Source organism: Narcine bancroftii, chromosome 11, assembly GCF_036971445.1.
Source record: "Narcine bancroftii isolate sNarBan1 chromosome 11, sNarBan1.hap1, whole genome shotgun sequence".
Classification (NCBI taxonomy): Eukaryota; Metazoa; Chordata; class Chondrichthyes; order Torpediniformes; family Narcinidae; genus Narcine; species Narcine bancroftii.
The window spans coordinates 69,278,637-69,306,506 of NC_091479.1; the positions used below are offsets into that span (position 1 = coordinate 69,278,637).

The 27,870-nt window shown below is 40.2% G+C and overlaps 1 protein-coding gene across 5 annotated transcripts in view; it reads right to left on the bottom strand.

Annotated features, from left to right (window-relative positions):
- The window catches only part of ccdc77 (coiled-coil domain containing 77), a 63,592-nt gene that overhangs the window by 15,082 nt on the left and 20,640 nt on the right, over nt 1-27,870 (bottom strand). For all 5 annotated transcript variants that reach the window (XM_069903290.1, XM_069903291.1, XM_069903289.1 and 2 more), the window contains 5 exons: nt 23,870-23,930; nt 22,940-23,031; nt 18,136-18,284; nt 16,312-16,540; nt 6,851-6,976 (listed from right to left, as the gene is read on the bottom strand). In XM_069903290.1, the coding sequence (XP_069759391.1) occupies nt 6,851-6,976; nt 16,312-16,540; nt 18,136-18,284; nt 22,940-23,031; nt 23,870-23,930 (657 nt within the window). The remainder of the gene's footprint in view (nt 1-6,850; nt 6,977-16,311; nt 16,541-18,135; nt 18,285-22,939; nt 23,032-23,869; nt 23,931-27,870) is intronic.

A 27,870-nucleotide genomic window follows, 5' to 3' on the forward strand; every position in this document is an offset into this window, starting at 1 on the left:
GAATTTTAGATATGAGAATAGTGGAAATATTTTATGTTTTAGAAATGTTGTCTTATTATGTGTTCAAAAAAAGAAAGCAGAAATGGATAAGAAGGGAAGGTGGTGATGAGGAAACGGAAAGGAAAGATAAACAAAGTATGAAATGGCTATGTTGAACTATATGACTTTAAATATTAATGGAATACATAACCAAATCAAAAGGAAGAAACTGCTAAATTTACTGAAAAAAGAAAAAAATTGATATAGCATTCGTACAAGAAACACATCTAACTGAAGTGGAACACAAGAAATTAAAGAGAGATTGGATAGGACATATAACAGCAGCATCATATAATTCAAAAGCCAGAGGAGTAGCTATATTAATCAATAAAAATGTACCAATCAAAATAGAAGAGGAAATAATAGATCCAGTAGGCAGATATGTAATGATAAAATGTCAGATATATTAAGAATTTTGGAATTTACTCATTGTATAACGAAGAAGATCAAAAATTTATGCAAGATATCTTTTTGAAGATAGCAGACATGCAAGGGAACATACTAATAGGAAGGAATTAAAACCTTAATTTGGATTCAAACATGGATAAAACTGGAAAAAAAAACTAGCAGAAAGAACAAAGTAACCAAATTTATAATTAAATCGATGCAAGAAATGCAACTTTTGGATATATGGAGGAAACAACACCCAAAGGAAAAGGAATATTCATATTATTCGGGCAGACATAAAACATACTCAAGGATAGACCTATTCCTGTTATCAGCCCACATTCAAGGGAGAGTTAGGAAAACGGAATATAAAGCCAGACTATTATCGGACCACTCACCCCTGTTATTGGCAATAGAGCTAGAGGACATCCCACCAAGAATGTATAGATGGAGATTAAACTCCATGCTACTTAAAAGACAGGATTTTAGAGAATTAATTGAACGACAAATTAAAATGTACTTTGAAATAAATACAGAATCAGTGAAAGTTTATACTATGGGACGCAATGAAAGCGTTCATCAGAGGGCAAATAATAAGTTATGTAACTAAGATGAAGAAGGACTACAATCGGGAAACAGAACAGTTGGAAAGGGAAATAACAAATATAGAAAAAGAATTAGCAATAAAGGAAGATACAACTAAAAGAAGAGAATTGACAGATAAAAAAATAAAATATGAAACACTACAAACATACAAGGTGGAGAAGAACATAATGAAGACAAAACAGAAATATTATGAACTAGGAGAAAAACGCACAAAATTCTAGCATGGCAGCTTAAGACGGAACAAACTAAAAGAATGGTATTGGCATTAAGGAAAAAGGACAAGCAAATTACATATAATCCAACGAAGATCAATGAAAACTTCAGGGAATTCTACGAGCAACTATATCAAACTGAAAACAAAGGGAAAGAAGACAAAATAGATGAATTTCTAACTAAAATTGAACTACCAAAATTACAGAGGAGCAAAATAAATTAATAAAACCATTTGAAATAGAAGAATTACAGGAGATAATAAAAAAACTACCGAACAATAAAACACCAGGAGAGGATGGATTCCCAATAGAATTCTATAAAACATTTAAAGACTTATTAATCCCTCCCCTTCTGGAAGTAATCAACCAGATTGATAAAGCACAAAGCATACCAGATTCATGCAAAACAGCAATAATTACAGTAACACCAAAGACAGGGAAAGACCCACTTGCACCAGCGTCATATAGACCAATATCTTTACTTAACACAGATTATAAGATAATAGCTAAACTATTAGCAAACAGATTAGCTGACTATGTACCAAATATAGTAAATCTAGACCAAACTGGATTTATTAAAAAAAGACGAACAACAGACAATATCTGTAAATTTATTAACTTAATGCATGCAGTAGAAGGAAATAAAACTCAAATAGTAGCGGTTGCTTTAGACGCAGAGAAGGCCTTTGACAGACTAGAATGGAATTATTTATTCAAAGTACTACAAAAATTCAGCTTACCAGAGAAATATATTAATTGGATTAAAGCATTATATAAGGGGCCATTGGCGAAAATGACAGTAAATGGATATATATCAAAACAATTTAACTTAAGCAGGTCAACAAGGCAGGGATGTCCACTATCTCCCTCACTGTTCACGTTAGCTATAGAACCACTAGCAGAACTGATAAGAACAGAACATAAAATAAGAGGGATAAAAATAAAAGAGCAGGAATATAAAATCAGTCTATTTGGAGATGACGTTATAATATACTTAACAGAATAAAAGAATTACATAGGAAATTGAAGGAATATGGAGAAGTGTCGGGGTACAAGATCAACGCAAATAAAAGTGAATAAAAGTGAACACAAGCAATACGATACCTAGGTATACAAATAAATAAAAACCTCGGCCATCTATAAAAACTCAATTACCATCCATTAATGAAAAAATTACAAGACGACTTAGAGCATTGGAAAGACTTACCACTAACACTGATAGGAAGGATAAACTGTATTAAAATGAACATTTTCCCAAGGATACAATACCTATTTCAGTCATTACCAATACGTCTAACAGAGAAATTCTTCAAGGAGTTAAAGAAAATAATAAGGAAATTTTTATGGAAAGGGGGGAAACCAAGGATAGCACTAGATAAATTAACAGAATGGTATAAACAAGGAGGCTTATAACTATCAAACTTTAAAAATTATTATAGAGCCGCACAATTAAGATACCTATCAGATTTTTATCAAACAAGGGAAAAACCAGATTGGACCAGATTAGAACTAGATAAATAGGGGAGAAGATACCTGAACATATACTATATAAATGGGATGAAAAATTGGTACAATGTAGGAATTCACCGGTATTGCATCATCTGCTCAACATTTGGAAGAATATTCATGTAGAATGGAAAAAAAAAAATTACCAACTACCAAAACTAATATTGATGCAAAATCAGCTAATCCCTTTTACAATAGATAACCTTTCCTTTAGAGAATGGGAGAGAAAAGGGATCAATAGAAAATTGTTTTTCGGGAAATAAATTATTATCCTTTGAACAAATGAAGGATAAATATAATATAACTCACGATACAATGTTTGCATACCACCAACTGAAAACCTACTTGAAGGACAAATTGGGAAACAGTCTGAGGTTACCAGAAGGAAGCAATTTTGAATATGTGATTACAGACACAATGATAATTAAAAAATTTGTAACAAACATGTACATCGAACTGAAAGAAAAGGAGAATGAGGAAACTAATGGTAAAACTAAACAAAAATGGGAACAAGATCTAAACATAAAGATAAAGAAGGAAACATGGGAGAAGCTATGCTCCGGAACTATGAGAAATACAATAAACACGAGGTTACGTATGATACAATATAACTGGATACACAGGCCATACATCACACCTCAAAAGTTAAATAAATAGGACCCAACAGTATCAGACAGATGCTTTTGCTGTAAAAAGGAAATGAGAACAACAATTCATGCAATTTGGACATGTGAGAAAGTGAAAAAAATTTGGGAAGATCTAAACCAGATATTAAATAAAATCACAAAAAGCAATATACCAAAAAACCCAGAGATCTTCCTCCTAAGTAATATAAGAAACAAAGAATTTGGACTCAATTTGGATGGAGCACAAAAAAGATTTGTTATGATAGCCCTAGCTGTAGCAAAAAAATGTATTATGTCAACCTGGAAATTAGAAGATAACTTGAGAATACAACAATGGTATATAGAAATGAATAAGTGTATTCCATTAGAAAAAATAACATATAAGAAATAATATTACAATATTTGAACAAATATGGGAGCCATACATGAAACACAATAGAGAAATCCTACCGTGGACTTCCACCACCTAAAATGACAGAAAGAGAAGATATCGAAAAGAACTGACTCAGTAAAATTTCTTGTTTATTTTTATTAAGTGACAACATTGTTTAACGGGTTTAATGTATCTTATAGATTGAACCAAATAAATGGGGAAGGGGGTGAGGGATGGAGGGAAGGGAGAGGGGAAAAAGGGGGAAAAACGACACTATATATTTAAGAAGAAAAATGTCTGTATGTATCTTGGTCAATATGGTTTATCGTGTGAAAAATAAATAATAATAAAAAAAATAAGATAAATTGACTTCATTTCTTGAATTCATTAATAAATACTATCTCCACAAATTCTATCTTGCTACAGTTTCTGAAAAAAAAATCAACATTACTGAATAACAAATTTTCAACATTGCTAAATAAGAAATTAGAAACTTATAACTTTTCTTCTTCCAAAAATATTTTCTTAATCAAATTGAACTCCCTCCTTCTATTCATTAATAGGTAATGTCTTCATAAATACTGCAGCTTGTTTACAATCTTTGAAAAATTTCTTGTTTGCATTAGGTAAAAAAAAATCTTCAATGTAGCTGGGTAACAATCAGATAACTCAAAAGCCAGAAGTGTAGCTATATTAATCAATAAAAATGGAGGAGGAAATAATAGATCTCGCAGGGAGATACGCAATGTTAAAATGTCAGAATTTGGTCAATATATATGCACCTAATGAAGAGGATCAAAATTTATGCAAGATATTTTTTTTGAAGATTGCAGATACGCAGGGGAATATATTGATAGGAGGGAACAGGTTAATTTCGATTCAAAGATGGATAAAATTGGACAAAAGACTAGCAGAAAGAACAAAGTAGCCAAATTTATGGTTAAATCAATGCAGGAAATGCAACTTTTGGACATATGGAGGAGACAACACCCAGAGGAGAAGGAATACTCATATTATTCAAGTAGACATAAAACATTCTCAAGGATTCACCTGTTCCTGTTGTCAGCCCATATTCAAGGGAGAGTTAGGAAAATGGAATATAAAGCTAGATTGTTATCTGATCACTCAACCCTGTTATTAGCAATAGAACTGGAGGACCTCCCACCAAGAACATATAGATGGAGATTAAACTCCATGCTACTTAAAAGACAGGATTTTAGAGAATTTATTGAGCGCCAAATTAAAATGTACTTTGAAATAAATACGGAATCAATGAAAGACAAATTTATATTATGGGATGCAATGAAAGCCTTCATCAGAGGGCAGATAATAAGTTATATAACTAAGATGAAAAAGGACTACAATCGCGAAATAGAACAGCTGGAAAGGGCAATCGTACAGAAAAAGAACGAGGGAAGATACAACAAAAAGAGAATTGGCGGACAAAAAAATAAAATACAAAACACTACAAACGTACAAGGTGGAGAAAAACATAATGAAAATAAAGCAGAAGTATGACGAGCTAGGAGAAAACCACAATGATGTGGACTTCACTTTTGCTGCTTTTCCAAAAGGCCATTACCCCCACTATTTGACAGGACATTGACCACAGAAAATTGTTGCATGTGGAAGAAACGTGGCCTCCCTGCTGGTCTGGAATGCGTCAATGGTCCTCCCTGTCAGAAACTTATTCGGAAGTCACATCATCTGTCAATCAAGGTTGGACTCCGGCCACCCATTAGTGCACACCTTGTTGTTGGCTAATTTAAAATTACCTAGGCTCATTATTAGTCCAGATCAGAACAGTATAAAACATCAATGCATTGTACATTCTTGCTCTCTGCCTCATGGTCCAAGCCCAGATATCACTCCATGCCAGGTTGCTGGAAGTATCACAGGTAAGGTGTTGTCTACACTGAAGCTGAGCCATAGTACTATGATAGATCAATACTTGCAGAGAGCCACACCCCTGTTAGTACAGGGAAACAGGTGTGTGTAAGACTCCCTGTTTGTAGTATGTGTACTCAAGTGAGTGAATGAGTATAGGTTCACTATTGCAAGAGTCTGAGGTTAATGTCTACATCATTGCTTGAGTGAAAAAGTAATTGAGTACTATTTAACATTCTCCTGTTTGTCTCCGCGTGTTAATTAAAGTTACGTGTGATTGTAACATGTGTCCAGACTTGTCTCTCTGTGAACCCACTGAACCTGATACTCTTCCCAACACAATACCTACCAGTCTTCTGAGGTGGCACCCATTGCCTTTCTTTCTTCCCATGCCTGTGGTGTGACTAGCTTTTACTAAATGTACAATCCACAATGTTCTCAGCGTCATAGACGCTCCAGTGAGTCCACCTACAGCCCCTCATGAACTCCTTTGACGTGCTACTTGACCTGGTGAGAATTTCTTGCAACTTTTTGTTTATGTCCCCGTCTATCTAATCTTCTACCAATTCCATTTCACCCCTACATCTTCATAACTTTAACTTCACCCACCCATTCTCCTGCCATTCGTCAATACTGGGGCAAGTTACAGAGCCAATATCCCTTCCAATCATCTCTGACATACAAGATTTTACCCTTTAATTGCAGGAACCTCAATCATAGAAAACATAGAACACAGAAAACTTACAGCACAATACAGGCCCTTCAGCCCACAAAGTTCTGCTGAACATGTTCCTACCTCAGCTTACTCATAGCCCTCTATTTTTCTAACCTCCATTTATCTATACAAAGGTCTCTTAAAGGACCCTACCATATCCACCTCCACTACAATGCTGGAGGCCTATTCCACGCTCCCATCACTCTTTGCATAAAAAAACACCCCTGATATCTCCTCTGTACCTACTCTCCAGCACCTTAAACCGGTGTCCTCTTGTGGCAACCATTTCAGCCCTGGGAAAAAGACCGACTTGCTACATGATCAATGCCTCTCATGATCTTAAGCACTTCTGTCAGGTCACCTCTCATCCTCCAGCACTCCAAGGAGAAAAGGCCTGTCAACAAATTTCCTTCACGTGAACCTTTTGAGAGAAAATATATGTATACTTCCTTCTATTTCTTGCCTTATCCGACACAATTCAAGCATACTGCCTTCTTACCTTAAACAACTGTTGCCCCATGTCTCCTTCTTCTCGAATACGTGCCAGATTGTCTTCAAGGGTCACACACTGCTCCCTGTACATCTCTGCCAATCGATGTGCCTGGCTTAGCTGGTCCTCCAGTGACTGGAAAAGGCAGCGACATCTCATGATATGTTCCACAAACACCCACAGACACATTAAACACCCCCCATTCCATTTGAATGTGCCAGCTGTAGTGGTACTAATGTTTACACCAAAATAACTCAGCAAAGTTATGCAGTGTTCTTTATGTAGCAAAGAAAACATAACCAATGTTTCGGGTGGGAGAGGGGCACAGGATCATAGGTCGCAGGTTAGGAGGGTACAAAAGAAAACTGAGAAGTAATGGGGAAGGGGCAACTTTCTGAATTAAGAGGGAAGGGGCTGGAGAGCAGGAGTAAAGGAGACAGAGGGATGGGGAAGAGATGGAGACAGGAGGTTGGCCCAATGGAAATCTGAGAACTCGGTTAAAGCCATCTATTTGGAGAATGCACAGACATAATATTGTTCCTCCAATTTATAGTGGTTTGGCAGTACACAACGCCATGGACAGACATGTCAGTGCGGGAGTGGGGCACGAAATTTAAATGGTTGGCCAATAGGAAATCCCGGCCATTATTAGGGCAGAGCAACCCAACGTAGCAATTTCTGTCACCTACAACATGACCCCACCACCGAATTAATCTTCCCCTCTCTGCCTTCTGCGGGGACCACTCCATCTGTGACTCCCTTGACTACTCATTCCTTCCCACTAATTGTTCCCTTGGTGTCAATCCCTATGACTGCAAGAAGTGCTGCACTTGCACCCACACTGCCATTTGGGGCCCCAAACAGTCCTTCACTTGTGAAGCTGCAGGGGACACGTACTGAATCTGGTGCTCCTGTTGTGGCCTTCTCTACATTGGAGAGACTGGGTGCTGACTGGGAGTATGTTTTGATGAGCACTTTGGCTCAGTTTACAGCAATAGTGGGGATCTCCCAGTGGCCAACCATTTCAATTCCACACCCCACTCCTTGCGCCAATGTGTCTGTCCATGGCCTTGTACTGCCAACCCAAGGTCACCATATATAGGAGGAGCAACACTAATGATCCATCTGGGCACTCTCCAACCGGATGGAATTAACATCAAGTTCCCCAGTTTCTGACTTCATTATTATCATCATACAGTTATACAAGTACAACTGGACAAAACAGCATTCTTCAGTCCTCATTGCAAAACATGCAATCACATAGATGAACACAACACATATTTCCAAGCAATTCATATGCAGCACATATACAATAAATAAATAGCTAAATAAATGGTAGAGTCTGAGGGATTGAGTAGTTCATCAGTCCATAGGAAGAAGCCCATAGGAAGAAGCTGTTTCAAAGCCTGGAAATTCTGGCTCGAATACTTCAATCTTTTTCCTGACAGGAGTAGCTGGAAGATGCTGTGTGTGGGGTGGTAGGGGTCCTTAACGATTTTGTGCGCCCTCTTCAAAAAACGATCCCTGTAGATCACGTCAATGGGGTGAGGGAAATCCCAGTGATCCTCTCTGCTGCTTTTCGGGTCCTGTGGATTGACCTCCGATCCAATAACCATACTACACTATGATGCATCCAGCCAGGGCACTCTTGATGAGCTTCTGTAGAAAGTTGACAGGATGGTGACCAGTAGCGTTGCTCACCTCAGTCTCAAGAAGTGGAGTTTCTGTTAGGTTTTCTTGATAATTGAGGAGATATTGTGTGCCCAGGATAGGTTTCTACTTAAGTGGACTCCAAGGAACTTGATGCTCTCTTCTCTCTCTCTCCACTAGAGTTATTGATGTGTAGTGGAGGGAAGTCATTCCTGGTCCTCCTGAAGTCCACAATCATCTCCATTGCCTTGCCCACATTAAGACCCCGGTTGTTATTCTCGCACCACATCATGATGCTTTCTACCTCTTCTCTGCAGTGTGACTCATTGCTATTGCTAGGAGGCCAACGAATCTCATGCTATCTGCAAACTTGTTATGAACAGATCTCAAGCTCCACTCAGGTGTGGGATCTGCAGTTTCTGTGGGTCAGGTGGAGCCGGACGAGTAGATAGGGTTGTACTGTTGTGTACTCCTTCCACCAGTTGGCTTCACAAGTTTGAAAGGCCCGAGATTCTAAATCATTTGCTGTGATGGCATTGAGTAACTCTTCCAGCATTGCTGGTTGAATTGCAGAAACTGACCTAAGTTGCCAGTCTCATTGTAAATCTCGATTACTTGGGAAGGTGGATGTTGTACGGTGATGTAAAAACACACTAAACCCGCTCGTCTTTTCTTTCCCCTCCCCCTTTCTGTCTTTCCATTTCTTCCACCCTCCTATCCCTCCTCCCCCTCATTGCTGTTCTCACCTCCCTCCTTTCTCTGCCCATAATCTCCTGCTTTACCCATCCCCCCCCCCACTACTCTTTTGTTTGGACACCTGCCTCCAAACATACTTTGAAGGGCTCAAGCCCAAAACGTCCATTATGTACCTTTACCTTTTGCTACACAAAAGACACAGTTTGACCTACTGAGCTTCTCCACGGTCTACAGATTTTTGTGATTTACTTCTGGCTTCATTATTGTAATATGGTGATGGCAGGTTTGTGAAGGATATTTATCTTGTGGAATTTCATCGCAAAACTCATCCTTTCATCTTTCAGGAATGGAATCAATAATAGTTTGGAGCCTCAGTGTTCGTAAACACAAGCATTGCTTTGAATTCTTTGGCTCAGGTTCTAATAATCTTGTTTCCATGTTGATGGGAGGAGCAGTAAAATAGTGAGCAGGGAAGATTGAGAAGAGAGCTGATGCGATATCCCAGCCTTCACGGGCGGGGGGGGGGGGGGTGAGTAGAATTGGAAGGGTTATGGTGAGAATGAAGAAGTACAGTAAAACCCCATTAATCTGCACATTTGGGATTTTAGTGGTATTGGACCTGCAAATTTTCAGGACCACTGAACATTTTCCCAACACACTTTTGTTTAACTTTTCTCCCAGTACACAGTGCAGTAATGTGTTTTCAGTGAACCCATTGGGTTTAAATATAGCAGGAAATGGAGCCTCACTGAGCTTCAGGGGAACAGAAAACAGAATCTGATGAATTTCAACTTGTAACCAAAGTGAAATTCTCCAGTTTCACCTGAAGAACCAACTCACACTCCTGACCCACGGCTGCAGCTCCTCACCCAGCTCACACTCTGGAAAAATGAGTGAACCAGTTGCTGAACAATAAAACAGCAAGGTGGTTGAGAGTGTTCCTTTAGTAGAGAATTTATGTTTAGGTCCACTGGAAAAAAAAATACATGGAGTTTTAAAAAAGGGGGAGTTCTTACGTTTAAGTAGATGATAAGTCAAACCTAAATTGGAATTTACGGAGATGTACATCTTGGTTGACATGAATGTTGGGCCAAAGAGCTCATTTCCATTTTTTATAATTATTTTGATTAATGAATCCAAAGCTGGCATCGTGTTAAGAAGCCTTTGATAATGGTCGAGGGCTATTTTTTTTCCTGCCTGTAACCAGCGTGAACCACAGAGATTCATGCCGAGACCACTGTTGATTGCCACATGGCGAAATGACTTGGACGAGCTAGATGATAGCACAAAAATTGGTGGAGCAATAAATAAAGTTTGTCAAGGGATGCAGAGTGACACAAAGCAGCTGGAAAGTTGGTCAGAATGGTGGCAAATAGAATTTAATCCTAACAAGTGCAAGGTAATGGATCTTGGAACATCAATTACTAATAGAATATGCAGCAAATGACAAGGACTTCAGAAGTATTGATATACGGAGGGAGTGAAACACGAAAGTCTGCAGAAACTGTGACTGTAGTAAAAACACAACATGCTGGATAAGCTCAGCAGATCAAGCAGCATCCATAAAAGGTAAAGATAATAACCAACATTTTGGGCGTGAACGCTTCTAGGTACAGAGGGACCTTTGTGCAATTTATAGCTCCCTGAAAATGGCAACATAGGTGGACAGGGTAGTGAGGCAGGCTTTTGACATGCACATTTTTTTTAGGCTAAGGCATTAAGCATAAGATTTGTTGTTTTTTTCCCCACATTGCAGCTGTATGAAAACAATGAACAGGGCCCATTTGGAATATTGTGCACATTTCTGGTTTCCACTCTGCAGGAGGGATGTGGCAGCAAAAATGTGCAAGAGATTCATCTGAAATGGAGGGCTTTATCTTCAAGGAGATGAGATAGGTTGGGTTTATTCTCACTGGGAAGAAGAGGGAGAGTGTTGATCTTATGGAGGTAGATCAGTAGAGGGTCCGATAGCTCAGTGGTTAGAGCACTGGTCTTGTAAACCAGGGTCATAGGTTTGTTCCTTGCTGGGACCTCATTCCTGTGAGGGGCGCTTGACAAGTGGCGACTCTGCCTTTCTTACGGCGGACAAAGTTAAAGAATTTCATATATGTTACATTCTAAATGTAGTATTATGTGACAATAATGGAACCTATACCTTTTTTTTTAATATAATTGAGGGGTATAGACAGACATTTTCACTAGGGTGGGGGAGTTTAAAACTAGAAGGCACAGGTCCAGAGGGGATAAATTTAAAGGAGATCTAAGGGGGAAGTTTCCCCCTATCCCCTCCTCCCACATAAAGGTCATAGTATATGGTTGCTGTGCTTCCAGAGGAAGTGATGGAGTCAACACTTAAAAGGTGTTTGGACAAGTACTTCATCAAGGAAGGAGTTGAGGGATATAGGTCTAATGTGGGCAAATAGGATTACCATGGATAAACACTATGGTTGAAGTGGATGAGTTAGTCCAAAGGGGCTATTTCTGTGCTGTAAGACAAGAGCATAGTTGACCAATACTGGCTTCAACTTCTTTTCATGCCAGACCACCATAGATAAATATTTGTAAGACTGAGGATTAGTGGGCTATCTCCACCTTAAATATTTCTTATAGTCTAGCCTCCACAACCCCATGGAAACACTTCCAAAGATCCACTACCATCTGAGAGATCTTTCCATGCAACCATTCTGGTGATACTTCCACCAGCCTACTGCAGGGGGCGATCTCTGTACCTGCAGGAAGACCACATAAGGGGCTGACTCCACCTGGCCGGCTGTCAATCATCCAACCTGAATATAGACCTGAGCTGGCCCCTCCTGAGCCGTCACATGGGAACCACCAAGGCATGACTTTAACTGTTGTACAATCTGTTGAGTTTTGTGTTTGCTTGCCGCTACCTCAGCACACCACACCCATTTTAAATGACTGCTCTCTTATCTTATAAAAACCCCTATGAATGAACGACTTCCATTCAAGGAAATTATGTTGAAAGTTCTCAGTTCAGGAAACATCCCATCACCTTAGAAAGCTGGGATGGATTCATTGGTTTATAATTTGTCAGAAACTTAACAATTACTGTCAATAATTTACTGGAATCTAAAATTAAACGTCGGGGGACAGGACATCTTAAAAATCACTGGATTAGAAATAACTAGTGTAGAGTTCAGAATGGCAAGTCATGCCTGATAAACCAGACTTATCAAAATTATGAAGTAATTTGTGACAATGTCCATGCAGGCCAAAAATGGACTCAATGTTATTTCCACTGCCTAGTTTTTAAGACCTTAGCTTTGATCTTCAATTGTTCGTGCCCACACTGCCAAAAAAGTGGCCAGGGCTTCTGCTTCCATCACCACTTCAGGCAATGTATTTTTTTTTTTTAAAAACTCAGCTTTCTTCTAATCAACACATATGTGGCCCAAGTTTCTGTCCTCTTTGCTAAAATGGAAATCCTTTAACACCCCAACTAAATTTCCCTTGGATGACTCCTGGCATAAATTTATTCTACTAGAGGGCTGTTACATTATTTCATAAAAGCACAAACAATTCTAGATTTATCCTAATCAGTGTTTTAAGCTGTTCCAGCACAAACACCCTGTTCTTGTATTTTGTACCTTGGCCTTTTTACTATCTTGCGTAACTATCCTGTTACACATTCTGTGATCCTTCTATTTATTACATGTAGTAATTCCACAATTTAGTACATAACCCCCTTCATTCCTTTGGCCTCATCAAATAGATGGCATAATTTTACACTGGTTGAAATTCCACCCACAATCCCATCGCACAGATCTCTCCAGCCACCAAAACTCAACGAGAGTCGTACAACACTTTGGCCCAACTCATCCATGTCTTTGCATTTTGCCCACTGAATCAATTTTGAATCCTGATGGGGAACCTGTCTCTCCACCTTTCCTCCCTAACTTGCCTAGTTTGCTGTAACTGCTTGGGCTTCCCCCATCCTTTCCTCCACAAACCCTATTTTTACACGATACCTCCCCTTCCCATCCTATTCCTATAAAAGGTCCTGACCCAAAATGTTGCCTGACAAGCTGAGTCCTTTCAGTTTGCTGACATCAATGGATTTATGGCCTTCCAGACACAAAATGTTTTCCAAGATGCTGTGTTTAAGCCCATAGCGACGCAGACAAATTATTAACTCAGCTATGGAATCAAGTGAGTAACAGGAGAGTGAACAACTAGATTACAGCTGGATGGATATGATTGAAGGAATTCAATAAGGAGCCGGAGTCACCGTGGAGCATCTGTGAGACGAGAAGCTTTGTGGACAGGACTGTCAGGGATGTGGTCGTACTGCAGTTTAAGAATGAGTGTACAGCAGTTGTAATAGATGACCATCACGCAGAAAAGGAACAGCAGTGAGGTAGTCCAGGACTCTCTCATCTTCTAGCCCAACTTCATCTTGCTCATTAACACAATCATCCTTTTCTATATTGATCAGAGTAATATTGTCTTTCTGCTGCCAGGGTCCAAGCACTTTAAGAAAGAATGTGATATTAAGACAATTAGAAAATAGTGCTATGATTGAGAAATCTTTTAGAAATCTGAATGTAATTAGCAGATTAGATGACGGGGAAACCAGTGGATCAGGTGTATTTGGACATCCAATCATCTCCTTGCCATCCTGCTTTCAGGTCTTGTTACCTCCCACCTTCACATTTGGGTAGTTTAAAGCAAGCAGAGAAGAGGGCTAAGAATGCAGCCCTTTTGTGCTCTGGCACTGATGGAGATTGTGGAGAAGATGTTCTTACCATTCCTCATTGATTGTAGTCTGGAGGTGAGGATATCCAGGATCCAGTTACACAGTGGTGTATTGAGTCTCAGGTCTCGGAGTTTTGAAGGGATGATGATGTTAAATGCCAAATTGTAGTTGATAAAGAACATCCCATAAATCATGATTGTCCAGGTGTTCCAGAACTTTGTGTAGAGTTAGTAAGATGGCATCTGCTGTAGACCTGTTTCTTCAATAGGAAAATGGGAATGGATACACGTTGTCGTTCAGACAGATGCTGATCTGCTTCAATACTGCTTTCAGGTGCATTCTCCGCCAAGAATGCGCCTGCAGAAGCAGATGCAGAGCTTTGGAATAGTCGTTCAGGTGGCAGCCCTGAAAGTGCTGCGCTGTCCATCTGAAAGGGCCTGTTTTTCCAGAGGCACCTCGCAGCGCCTCCGCATCTGAAGGAAGTAGGGCGACGGGTGCCACCCATCAAATATGCGGCATAGCAATGGCAGTCTTCCCTACCCACAATCCCCCACGCAGGTGGAACCACTCGGTGTTTCCCACACAGTTCTAGGTGCGTGGGGAATTGTGGGTAGGGAAGACCGCCATTACTATGCCGCATTTTGAGCCTCAGAGAGTGGCCCTGGTGCAGGAGCAGCCAGTCGGACTGTGACAGCCTGTACCGCTCGCCTGACGTCCCCCAATGGCCGCCCCCGCGTCTCCCGACAGCCGCCCCGCTGCCCGACAGACCCTGCCTACGGGGCAGGGGTGGCCGGGCAACGGGGAGTTGGGTCCCCAGCTGATAGTGTCATCAGCCCTCCCCTTAGCAACCGCTTTCAGGCAGTTGGATTTAGGTGCCTAGGGGACTTCAGTGCTCCAGCGATTATCTCTCCTGGAGGAGAGTTAGAAAGTGCACCTCGGAGGCGCCACCTGCTCTTTGAGGTTGGTACCGAGAATCGCATAGGGGTAGAATATGCGGCTTTACATCAGGGTATTCTGGCCACCTGAAAGAGCCTTTTCAAAACACTTTAGCACTGTTGATGTGAGGGCTATCGGCTGATAGAGGTTTACTTGACAAATAGAGTGGCCGTCATTTCATGAGGTAAGTCTGTCAGGTTAGGCTTGTATATGCTGAAGTCTAAGAAAAGGAATTTGATTGAGGCCCAACAGATCTTAACTGGTGAATATGAAGAAATTGTTGCCCCTTGTGGGAGAATCTAGAACAGGAGATCACTAATAAATAAGACATAAGCCAGGTCTTTTCCCCCTCCCCTCACAGGTAGTTGTGAATCTTTAAAATTCTCTTCCTCAAAGGGCAGTTAAGGCAGTCTTTGAAGTCACTGGTTGGTTGATTCTTTATAAAGGATTGCGGGTTACTGCAGTTGGGCGGAAATGAAGTCACACTCAGAACAGATATGACCTTGTTAGACGATGGAGCAGGGTTGATAAACTACCTGTTGATAAATCAAGTAGCAAGGTCCAAGTTGATAGGTTTGTGTGAATGTAAACCTTTGTAATCAGAGTGCACGGGAACACATCAACAGAGCAAAAGCCTGATTAGGCTGTGACACAAGACAGACAACACCCAACGATGAACTGGGAATAAACACAGGCCTTCCCAGAAAAACCCGCAACTCATTTGCAAACACACTGCATCAACATATTTAATGCAGCAGAATGATACCTATCCATGGCATAAATTACAAGGAGAAACATAGAAGTTATTTCTTGGTGTTTAGCAAGGTCAAATTGATTGAAATATTTAATATTTTTAAGGAAAATAATATTAGTGAGGGAACATAACTCTTAAGACCAGATTTTTTTTTCTCAAACAATTGATACTAAGTCAAGAATTTTAAACTCCAGATATTGAGCAAATGGGGACAATTTAGGTCACAAATCAACCATGATCTAAACTTTTTTCCTTTGCTGTCCTGCTACAAGTTCCAACTTTCTACTTTCATATCAAAGTGCATCGTCCATTCAGAGATCTTTTTAAAATCCATATTTGTTCTTTGCACACCTTAGTTTCTTAAAGTCCGTTTTTTTTTTAACCCTGTCATTGCAGGGAACATGGAATGAAGGCAGTTAGGAAAGAACCAAAAATGGCTTGGAGCAAAACATTTTTTTTTTTAAATTGCACCGAGTAATTTTATCTATAATGCATGGCCAACATTTTAAATTGCTTCTGGTAGTGGAAGGCAGGCTCAAATTGTAAATATAAACTGGGTATGTATCTGAGGGTAATGAATTTAGCAATTATGGTATGGAATTAATTGCTCTCAGAATTGGTATAGATTCATTGGGATAAATCCTTTCCTTTTAAGTTGGAACCATACTGCCCTTAGACTTTCCTCATTCTGAAGTTTGAAGCTGGCAATGTTACCTTTATTTCTTCACTTTGTAGCCGTTTTATCTCAACTTCCATGGGTAACTCCTGAAGCAATTGTGTCTCATTTTCACAGATTCTGTTTCTCTGTATGCTGCATTTGTCCAGCTTCTGCAGCAGATGATCCTTCTCAGCCATCCAGACTTTTTCAATGTTCCGTCCCTCAAATTTAAGTTGTAGGTAATCTCTAGTGCTTTCATATAGGAGATTCTGAGTCTTTTGCAGCCTAGGGCAGCACAAAACAGTAGCAATTAACTGACAAAAAGTAATTTTATCCCCTCCAAATAAGACAAGTAAACACTTGCTTTATTCGGCCATTAAAATAGATAATCTCTCAGTACAAGAATAAAGTTTAAATAGGGGCTCCTCCCTACACAGGATTGCTGACAATTCCCTTGTTTTATTGCAGACATTGTATGCACCACTGTGAAGGCAATTCAATTCTTTCTTAGACAATTTCCTTCATTTGCCCCCTTGCGTTCAATGTACTCTTACTTTATTTTCTCCCATGCTCACTTTTCCAATGACATTTAGTCTCCTCACACTTTTTATAAATTCTGACCCTCTCAGATACAATTTTCATGCTACTTTTAAAGCTTGCCTTTGCCCTTATTTACTTTTTGCACGAGGACATGGACTCTGAACTTGGATGGAATTAAATCTTGAGCATAGGCAACAAAGTTCTTATGCTCATTTAAGATTTTGAAAATTAAGAGATTATATAAAGCCTTTCCGTTTAGCCCTCCAAAAGGGAATTACTTCAACATCTCTTCATATTGAAGTCATGTCACCATCACTTTATACTTCTTTGCTAAAGTTCAGTGCTAACCTACACAACTTTGGTTCTTATAACCTAGTTGAAGTCGCAGGAAAATTGGTAACCAATGGACTCAAAACTTGTTTTCTTGTGACACAAGTATCTATTTCCTTTATTACAATACCACTTATCTCTATTCCTGCTCAGCGACATCCATTATTTTTGTTATTTCTATTCATCATAATTCTAATGGATACCTGACTGGTCTTTCTTATTTCACCTTCCAGATAACTACACTTCTATGATTCTGGCCTTGTGTACACAGATATTCAGCACCTCATTGTTCCCTCAAAACTCTTAATCTCCAACATTTCCTATCAAAATCCAATCATCTCCCTGGACACCTTCAAGATTCTCTTTAAATCCTGCCCAAGTCATTAACATTTAGTTACCTAACTCAGTCAAACTTTGCTTTATACAGGTCGAGTATCCCTTATCCAAAATGCATGGGACCTGAAGCGTTTTGTATTTTTCAGATTTTGGAACACCATTTTAAAAGAAAATGCAGTTATTCACTCAGACTTAAAGATAAATGCATTCACATTATAATACAAATATTTACATATGCACAAATTAACTGAAGTAGACATTTATTGAAAAATCTACATTCAATAATGCACATCGGGTTTTCTGATCAGGAATTCTGAACTCTATTACGTATTACCTTATGGGACCATGGACAAAAAAAGTTGAGGATTTCAGATTTTCCGATAAGGGGTACTCTACTTTTGTAAAGTTCCTCATTTTTGAACACTGAAATTGGCAAGTGTACGTATTTGTGGGCTTAGACTGTGTCCGCCAGTCTTAGTTGCAGCAACAAGAATACAGTGACAGAGCTTTGTCTCCACAATATATGTTCTGTTATGACATCACCACCATTCTTCTACATCTCATTATATCTCTATAAAGGTTTTCTCTATCCTGATGCTAGAACTGATCAAATTGGGGGCAGAAATCTGACAAATTTCCAGTTATTATAATTATTGTACACTACATTAACTAACTTGTCTGACAGAGTTCTTAGTTTTTCTTTATCACGTTCATGCTGCACATGTGTTTCCTCAACACGGATCCTTCGATCCTCCAGCAACGCGTCAATCTGCTCTTTTGCCAGCTGTGTCTGTTCTTGCAACTGGGACTGCAAGGCTTCAACCTTTGGAGAGTGGGTGGGAAAGAGAACAAGAAAAAAAAACCAAGTCCAGTTCAGGATCAACATCATGGATATTACACAGAAACAATTCACTGGGATGTTATTTAGAATGAGGGGTAGGAGTTACAAGTGGATATTTGATTGGTTGGGATTGTCCTCACTGGGATGCAAGGAGGCTGAGGTGTGACATAGGAACATAGGAAGTAGGAACAGGAGTAGGCCAAAAATGGCCCATCAAGCCTGCTCCGCCATTCAATACGATCATGGCTGATCTAATTTATGACCTAACTCCACCTACCTGCCTTCTCCCCATATCCCATAATTCTCCTATAAAAGTTCCTCATAGAAGTTTATAAAATTAAGAGAAAAATAGATTGGGTAGAGGGTCACAGTATTTTTCCAAGAGGAGAGTTTAAAACTGGAGGATATAGGTTTCAGGTGAGAGGGGAAATATTTAAAGGTGATCTGAGGGACAAGTTTTACCATACAAAGGATCTGGGACAAATTACCAGAGGCAGATACAATGACAATTTACAAAAGGCATTTGGACAGGTACGTGGATAGGGAAGAAAGAGGGATATGGGACTCATGCAGGCAAATGGGATTAGCGAAGAAAGGCATGAGATGAGAAGAAAGGGCTTATTGCTGTGCTTTATGATTCTAAGACTCACAGATACTTAATTGACCATTATGCATCCATTTTATACCAATCCAATTCTTATCCATTTTATACTCCCCACATTCCCATTAACTCTTCCCTCATGCCAGGTTCCACCAATCAGGGCAATTAACAGCAGTCAATTAACCGACAATTCCCAACCGACAGGAAACCACAAAGTGACAGAGAGCAGGCATAAACATAAACAGCACTGTCAGGATTGCACCTAGATCAGTGATAATGAGTTTAGTGTTATGCACAATTAGTGTAGGATATGGCACTGAAATTCTTACTTGCTGCAGCCAAACAGGTATTTAAGTAAAAGAAAACTACAATAATACACAAAATTAGCCAGTAGGGAAAGGGATAATAAACACAAGTGAAATAAATATTTAGTCACAGATAGTGCAAGAAAAAGCTCAGAAAATTAAATAGCGTAACAGTGCAGAAAACTTTTTGTGGTCCCAGAGAAGTTTGATTAGGGTAATAAGGAGACTGTTGGGGAAAAAAAAATTCTTGAACCTGCAGGTGCTGGACTTCAGGCTTTGTACCTTTTTGCCGAAGGTACTGGATTAGTGAGAAGAGGTTGTGATCAGAGTGATGGGGGTCCTTTATGATGTTGGCTGCCTTTTTGAGGCAGTGCCTCAGGTTATTATTGGAGTCTGCGATGGACTTGACTAGGTTTGCTACCTTTTGCATTCCTGACCGTGAAAATTTCCAAACCAGGCTGTCAACCAAACAGTCTATACATTTTCCACAATGCACCTCTAGAAGTCTGATAGAGTGCTTGATGACATGCCAAACCCCCTCAGACATTTTAGATAGCGGAGTCATCAGTGTACCTTCTTCACAGATCTCTGGCTCCAGATGTCCTTTGACATGTGGACTCCACCTCTGTCCCATCAACGGAGACAGGTGAGTGTTCCCTCAGCTTAACATTCCCAAAATCAATAATAAGCTCATCAGTCTTGTTAACATCAAGTATAAGATTATTGTTCTGGCACCACCCATCCAGCTAGATTATTGATTTCCATCCTGTATTCTAACTCACGATTTTCTGTTATTTAGCCAACAACATGGTGTCATCAGTGAGCTGGTAGAGTGCATTGGAGCCAAACTTGGCTACGTAATCATGAGTGTAGGGAATAGAGCAGGGGACCAAACATGCAGCCTTGAGGTGCTGTGTTGATGGCCAGCAAGGAGCAGGTGATGTTGCCAATTCAGACTGACTGGGGTCTCCCAATGAAAATTTTGAGGATCCAGTGTAGAGTGACAAACAGTCCTGGATCCCTTAATCACAGGCTTTGACAGTATGAAGGTGCTAAACATCAAGCTGTATAGTCAATGAACAACAGTCTGATGGAGGTATTTGTAAGGTCCAGGTGATCTAACCGAGTGGGGGACCAGTGAAATGAAACCAGTTGTGATAACAGGTGAATTGAAATGGGTCCAACAGGAGTTAATTTGCTTCATTACTAACCTCTCAAAGCACTTCAGCAAGGTGGACACAAATGCCACCAGCCAACAGTTGTTGAGGCAGGTTACTTTGCTTTTCTTAGTCACCAGTATAATGAATGTCCTTTGAAATAGTGGGGACTTCAGATCTCAGCAGCAAGAGATAGAAAATGTCAGCAAAAACTCCAGCCAATTGTTCCATGCAGAACTCTGAGCCACATGCTTTCTGAGGATTCCCCCTTCTAAGATTCTTTTCATGTCAGACTCAGAAACAGGGAGTCATAGAGTTGTCGGGGATTGATTGGATTCATGAAGATGCATAATTGTTTTCCCTGAAGCAAGTTCAGAAGGCACCGTGCTACAAAACAGCAGCTCTTCTACCTGCACCACCAAGCAGCATCGTTCATATCTTTCTTCTCCCTCCATTTACAACTCCTCCAGACTCAGCTGCTAGTGGCAAAGTTTTACCCCTCTCAGTGAACACAATCATCACCCATGTTATGTATTTTCTTTTAGTCTCCTATCACTGCCATGCTCCCTGTTCCCTCCAAGCCTTGCCTGCAAATTAGCACAAGCTTGTTTTTGCATTTTTCTTAGTTCTGATGAAAAGTTGAGGTGAAATGTAAAGAGGAAAACAGATTTAACATGTGCTGCATGAATTGCAGAATATTCCCAAAATTTGTTTTTATTTCAATTTTCCAACATCAGCAGTTTTTAAAAATCTGAGCAACAGTTTATCAACTGGGCCTCCTGATCGGACCAGAGGTTTGGATCTGGAGCTCGGGTTTCCAATGGTTTGGAGTTTGTGTGGCTGCAGGAGTGCTGAAGGAGATCCACGAACTCAGAGTCTCTGAGTCTAGAGACTCTCTTTTGCTTCTCTCTTACTGTAAGGGGTGCCACGTAATACCAATGGCAATACTTATGGCAGCTTAAAGGAAATTTAGTGCAATATTACATTTGCTGTTTTATTACATGACAATCTTCAGCAGCGTGGACTCGATGCTGTCGACCTCTGCCATCTCGAGTACCTCGACGTTAGGGGTGTGAGCGCTCCAATGGATGTTGAGGATGGAGCGGAGACAACGCTGGTGGAAGCGTTCTAGGAGCCGTAGGTGGTGCCGGTAGAGGACCCATGATTCGGAGCCGAACAGGAGTGTGGGTATGACAACGGCTCTGTATACGCTTATCTTTGTGAGGTTTTTCAGTTGGTTGTTTTTCCAGACTCTTTTGTGTAGTCTTCCAAAGGCGCTATTTGCCTTGGCGAGTCTGTTGTCTATCTCATTGTCGATCCTTGCATCTGATGAAATGGTGCAGCCGAGATAGGTAAACTGGTTGACCGTTTTGAGTTTTGTGTGCCCGATGGAGATGTGGGGGGGCTGGTAGTCATGGTGGGGAGCTGGCTGATGGAGGACCTCAGTTTTCTTCAGGCTGACTTCCAGGCCAAACATTTTGGCAGTTTCCGCAAAGCAGGACGTCAAGCGCTGAAGAGCTGGCTCTGAATGGGCAACTAAAGCGGCATCATCTGCAAAGAGTAGTTCACGGACAAGTTTCTCTTGTGTCTTGGTGTGAGCTTGCAGGCGCCTCAGATTGAAGAGACTGCCATCCGTGCGGTACCGGATGTCCACGCTGCTGAAGATCCAGCTGCGCTGGATGGGTCACGTCTCCAGAATGGAGGACCATCGCCTTCCCAAGATCGTATTATATGGCGAGCTCTCCACTGGCCACCGTGACAGAGGTGCACCAAAGAAAAGGTACAAGGACTGCCTAAAGAAATCTCTTGGTGCCTGCCACATTGACCACCGCCAGTGGGCTGATAACACCTCAAACCGTGCATCTTGGCGCCTCACAGTTTGGCGGGCAGCAGCCTCCTTTGAAGAAGACCGCAGAGCCCACCTCACTGACAAAAGGCAAAGGAGGAAAAACCCAACACCCAACCCCAACCAACCAATTTTCCCTTGCAACCGCTGCAATCGTGTCTGCCTGTCCCGCATCGGACTGGTCAGCCACAAACGAGCCTGCAGCTGACGTGGACTTTTTTACCCCCTCCATAAATCTTCGTCCGCGAAGCCAAGCCAAAGAAGAGAAGAAAGAAGAAGACATGACAATAAAAAGCTTGAATCCTCAAGATCAATTTCTGTATGCAAATCTGTACATCAAATTTGACATGGTTCTCAAAATGAACAACCGTCTCCTCGGGTTTCAGTGATTTTCTGAATTTTATGCAAATGTCACACAACTCAGAGTGGCAGTTTGGATCATCAACATTGAAAAGAGATACAGACAAAACCTGCTTGTTTGAAATCTAATTCTTTGTGAAACATGCTGTTTCTTTTCAATATCCCTTGGTATTGAAGATGACGATCCAGTCCAATTCATCCACTTCAGAATGCACAGAATAGTCTTTTTGTGGGATTGATAAACTCTGCCACAGGTGGCACTCAACCTGGTTGATACGTTGGTTTTATGCAGCTACAACATTATCTGGATCACAACACAAGGTCACTATGTGCAACACCAGCTGAATGGGTCAGTGTGCACGACATACCTGCAATAGTAAGGTCTGATTATCATGTTGGCTGTTTTCTGGGATAGTAGGACTAACAGAAGTGGTTACTTTAGATCCTCTTGCCTTACAACCTAGTTAAAGACAAAAATGAATAAATCTTCACAATATCTCAGAGGCAGGTTCTTTTAGCTCATGAAAACAGTGCCAATTGTCAATGAAACATTTATACTAATCCAATCTTATTCTCGCCATATGCCCACCAACTCTTCCACCAGGGACATAGAAGCACAATGTTAATTTACCAGATAATTTATTAACTTCTGATCTCCACATTTCAATTCCACTTCCAAGATGTCAGCTGGGAAATTTAAATTCTATTAAATAAATCAATCTGGCATTTAAAAAAAAAAACAGGCAACAGATTAATAATTGGAATGGCACAACTTTTGGAACTCTAATAGTCCATAATATTTTTGAATCATTCTTACCGAGTCTGGCCTATTGATAACCATGTTGCTAAGGGTTTTGGATCAACTCTTAATTACCTGCCTGCAAAACAATGGCTACAGTTTCAGAGCAAATGGAGATGCCCAAACGTCATCTTAATTTACGTTCTGTGATTGAAAATATGCCCCTAGCCTCTCTCTTTGCATACTCTCCCACTGCCCATTCCCCTGTCCTCCTCACACAACTGGAGACAGTTCAATATCAATAACTTTGAATCAAAACCCACAAGGAGTTGTTGGTCAATCTATGTGCATGGTGTGGAGTGTCTAGAAACGTTCTTGCACGTAACAGAATCCTAGACATACAGGTAATGTACTGTCAGAACATAATTTATGCAATGAAAACAATTCTCTTTTGATGTTCAACTGTTGGAAGTACAGGTACCTGTATATTTCCAACAAACATCATGGGTATCTTTGTTTTTATTCACTGCCTGATCTAGTATAAATAATAAACATTTACCAATTCTTGAAGATCTAATTTCTGCATGTCCATGCTTTTTTGTACGCTGGGGGACAATAACCTGGAAAATAATTTTAAACAGTTACATTTTAGACATGGGACTAGAACATACCAAGTGCAGTATTGCTGATGTTACACCTTGAACTTTGGGACAAAAGTTGGCCCTTCAGCCCACTGTGTTGGTTTAATGAACAGCTGCAAAGTGTAATCCCCACTTCAGCATAAAACCTGCAATGTTTTTAAGGGCAATTTCAAGTATTATTTTTTTTTAATGTTATAAGGGCTGCAGTCTCTTCTATCCTTCCAGGCAGCCAGTTCTAGGACCCCCTCCCCCCCAAAAAAAATCCAAGAAATCTTTCTGGACAATGCTGGTTTCTGAGCCACAAGATGAACCAACTCCTCCACTGCTGGTGAGAAAACAACCAGAGATCATTGTAAAGAGCAAACCAGATTGGTCCATTCTTCAACGTTCCCACAAATCTTTCACCCCTCTTTACAAGCTAATTCCATTAACATGTTCTTTTATTCCTTTTCCTCCATGTGTTTATCCAATTTTCTCAATTTTGTACATTGGATTTGTAAGTTACTGTAGTAATCAGCTATCCTCTCCTTACTACCCTAAGCATAAATTACTTCAAGATGACAAAATGGCCTGTTACCACATTTGAAATGTCAACTGTAACTGTGAATATTCATCCATCATTATCATTTCCTGCACTGGGGCAAATTAATCGATAATATTGTAGTTGGTGTATCTTGCACCAAGCAATAATTTCAGTGCATACGTATTTGTGTATGAGAATAATCTCAATATTATCATTAGTTCAGAAGAGCAATGGTTCAGCATCTATCTCAGCAGGTACTGATTCCAGCGTCCCCTTCAAACTCATTGGGGAGCCATTTACCTTTCACTTAATAAGTTCGCTGGAAAAAAAATCAAACTATTGCAGAACATTTTAACAATATGAATTTAAAGTATTTTAAGTGGAATAACATCAAACAAACCAGAAAACATGTCAGCCTGAAGGAACCACAACCCTTGAGGGCTAGATTAACAGATTTTTACTGCATCATAGTCTTTCTCATTTCCCCATTGAATAGTGCTCCCGTCTGACTCTGATAACTCATTCTGGCATCACTCTTGCAAAAATATTTTGCACCTTTTCCTCAGCCTGATTCCACTAATGACAATAACATTTCACTTTTATTCTTGGGTAATCTTCGTTAATTTAACCTCCCTTTTTCAGATCGATCCACCTCAAAGGAAACCAGAGGGCCTGTTTCAATTCTATCCATCTCAAAGGAAACCAGAGGGCCTGTTTCAATTCTATCCATCTCAAAGGAAACCAGAGGGCCTGTTTCAATTCGATCCACCTCAAAGGAAACCAGAGGGCCTGTTTCAATTCGATCCACCTCAAAGGAAACCAGAGGGCCTGTTTCAATTCGATCCATCTCAAAGGAAACCAGAGGGCCTGTTTCAATTCTATCCACCTCAAAGGAAACCAGAGGGCCTGTTTCAATTCGATCCATTTCAAAGGAAACCAGAGGGCCTGTTTCAATTCGATCCATTTCAAAGGAAACCAGAGGGCCTGTTTCAATTCGATCCATCTCAAAGGAAACCAGAGGGCCTGTTTCAATTCGATCCATCTCAAAGGAAACCAGAGGGCCTGTTTCAATTCGATCCATCTCAAAGGAAACCAGAGGGCCTGTTTCAATTCGATCCATCTCAAAGGAAACCAGAGGGCCTGTTTCAATTCGATCCATCTCAAAGGAAACCAGAGGGCCTGTTTCAATTCGATCCATCTCAAAGGAAACCAGAGGGCCTGTTTCAATTCGATCCATCTCAAAGGAAACCAGAGGGCCTGTTTCAATTCGATCCACCTCAAAGGAAACCAGAGGGCCTGTTTCAATTCGATCCACCTCAAAGGAAACCAGAGGGCCTGTTTCAATTCGATCCATCTCAAAGGAAACCAGAGGGCCTGTTTCAATTCTATCCACCTCAAAGGAAACCAGAGGGCCTGTTTCAATTCGATCCATTTCAAAGGAAACCAGAGGGCCTGTTTCAATTCGATCCACCTCAAAGGAAACCAGAGGGCCTGTTTCAATTCGATCCATCTCAAAGGAAACCAGAGGGCCTGTTTCAATTCGATCCATCTCAAAGGAAACCAGAGGGCCTGTTTCAATTCGATCCATCTCAAAGGAAACCAGAGGGCCTGTTTCAATTCGATCCATCTCAAAGGAAACCAGAGGGCCTGTTTCAATTCGATCCATCTCAAAGGAAACCAGAGGGCCTGTTTCAATTCTATCCATCTCAAAGGAAACCAGAGGGCCTGTTTCAATTCTATCCATCTCAAAGGAAACCATAGGTCCTGTTTCAGTTCTATGATCTGGTTAGCCGGCATCACTATTAATAATTTGCTGATCGGCACATACAGTTTTCCCAATTTTTCTAGGCTTAATTCTTCATATATGTACATCACCTCACTGCAGTTCAGTTGCAAATAACCTATTCTGCATGTTCATTCAGGTCTTCCTGTGTGCTTTTGAAATCTACCACCATTATATTTAGCCAACTTGGGAGTTTTCTACCAAATCTGAAGTGTACAACTCATTCTCCAATTTTGAATCAAGTAAATAATGAAAAGTCTAATCACTAATTCATATGGGATGGTTGAGCAAATGCTTTGTTATAATGAGCATTGTGAGGGGAAAAAATTATAATAATCTTGATTTATAACTAGATTAAAATTCTAAGTGTGTAATATAGTGAAGAACTTTCAAAGGCCTTGCTCAAGCACGGCAAACCAAGTGAACCCATTCCAAGCTTCCCTAAAAATTCTCACAGACACAATGTTAAATCTCCCAAATTGTCAAAGATGAAATTTTAACTATCAATCACAACACTACATATTTCTAACTTAATTAAAATGGTCTCAACTAATTGTAACCCAACAATTGGCTGAATATGGGCACCATTAACAATCTGTACAGATGAAGATCAAATTTTTCACTTGTCCTAAACTGGACCACTCTCAAAATAAATTGCAGCCGCAAAAAAAAGTGAATTAGACATGAAGTAGGAAATGTAACTATTAACAGGTCAGACAAAAGTGCAAAATATGTATATTGAAAAAATTGTATAAAGAAAATTATGCTATCCCTTCAAGTGGATCAGAAATGAGATGAGCAGGTGAGGTGACAAATTTGAACACTATACATTTACAGCATTCAAGTGGTAAATAGAACAAAAAAAATCAGTGCAATTAATGCCAAAAAACCCCCCCACACACTTTGGTGCACAGAGCTATTTTGTGATTCACAGATAATCTGTCAATTTTGCCTTCCAGATTCAACCTTATTTGACAATATATAACCAGCTGCATGCTTTGACTACCTCAGATGAGCTCTTAACTCATGATTTAATCTTAGGATAGGAATCAAATAACTCTGGCAGCTGCAACTAGATATGCAGAAACTTTAAACTTCAGGCCTCACTTGCATTGCTCAGATGAATGTCTCATTTAAGTCACAAAGAAGCATCATCTGATTGGCAAACTTCTTTAAGCTTGTACAAAAGAGCAAAGATCAAAGAAGTGGTCCCTGTTAGGATGCCAAGTGCTGGGAATTGGCATTTCACCTTTCAAGTGAAGCAACATTTCACTAGTGTATCTACAGTAATCATCTACAACATCCAGAAATCACGTTGTGGCTTTCTCTACATCAGAGAGACCCAACGTAGACTGGGAGATTGCTTCACTAAGTACCTTTATTCTGTCTGCATCAGTGACAGGGATTTCCCAGTGGCCAACCAATTCAATTCTGCACTCCACTACTGTGCCTACACGTCTATCCTTGGCCTCGTGTACTATCAAACCAAGACCACCCATAAATTGGAGGAGCAACATCTAATTTTCAATCTGGGCAACCTCCAACCAGATGGCATTAACATTGACCTCTCCTGTTTCTGCTAGCCTACTCCCAGTTCTCCTTCCCTTCCCATT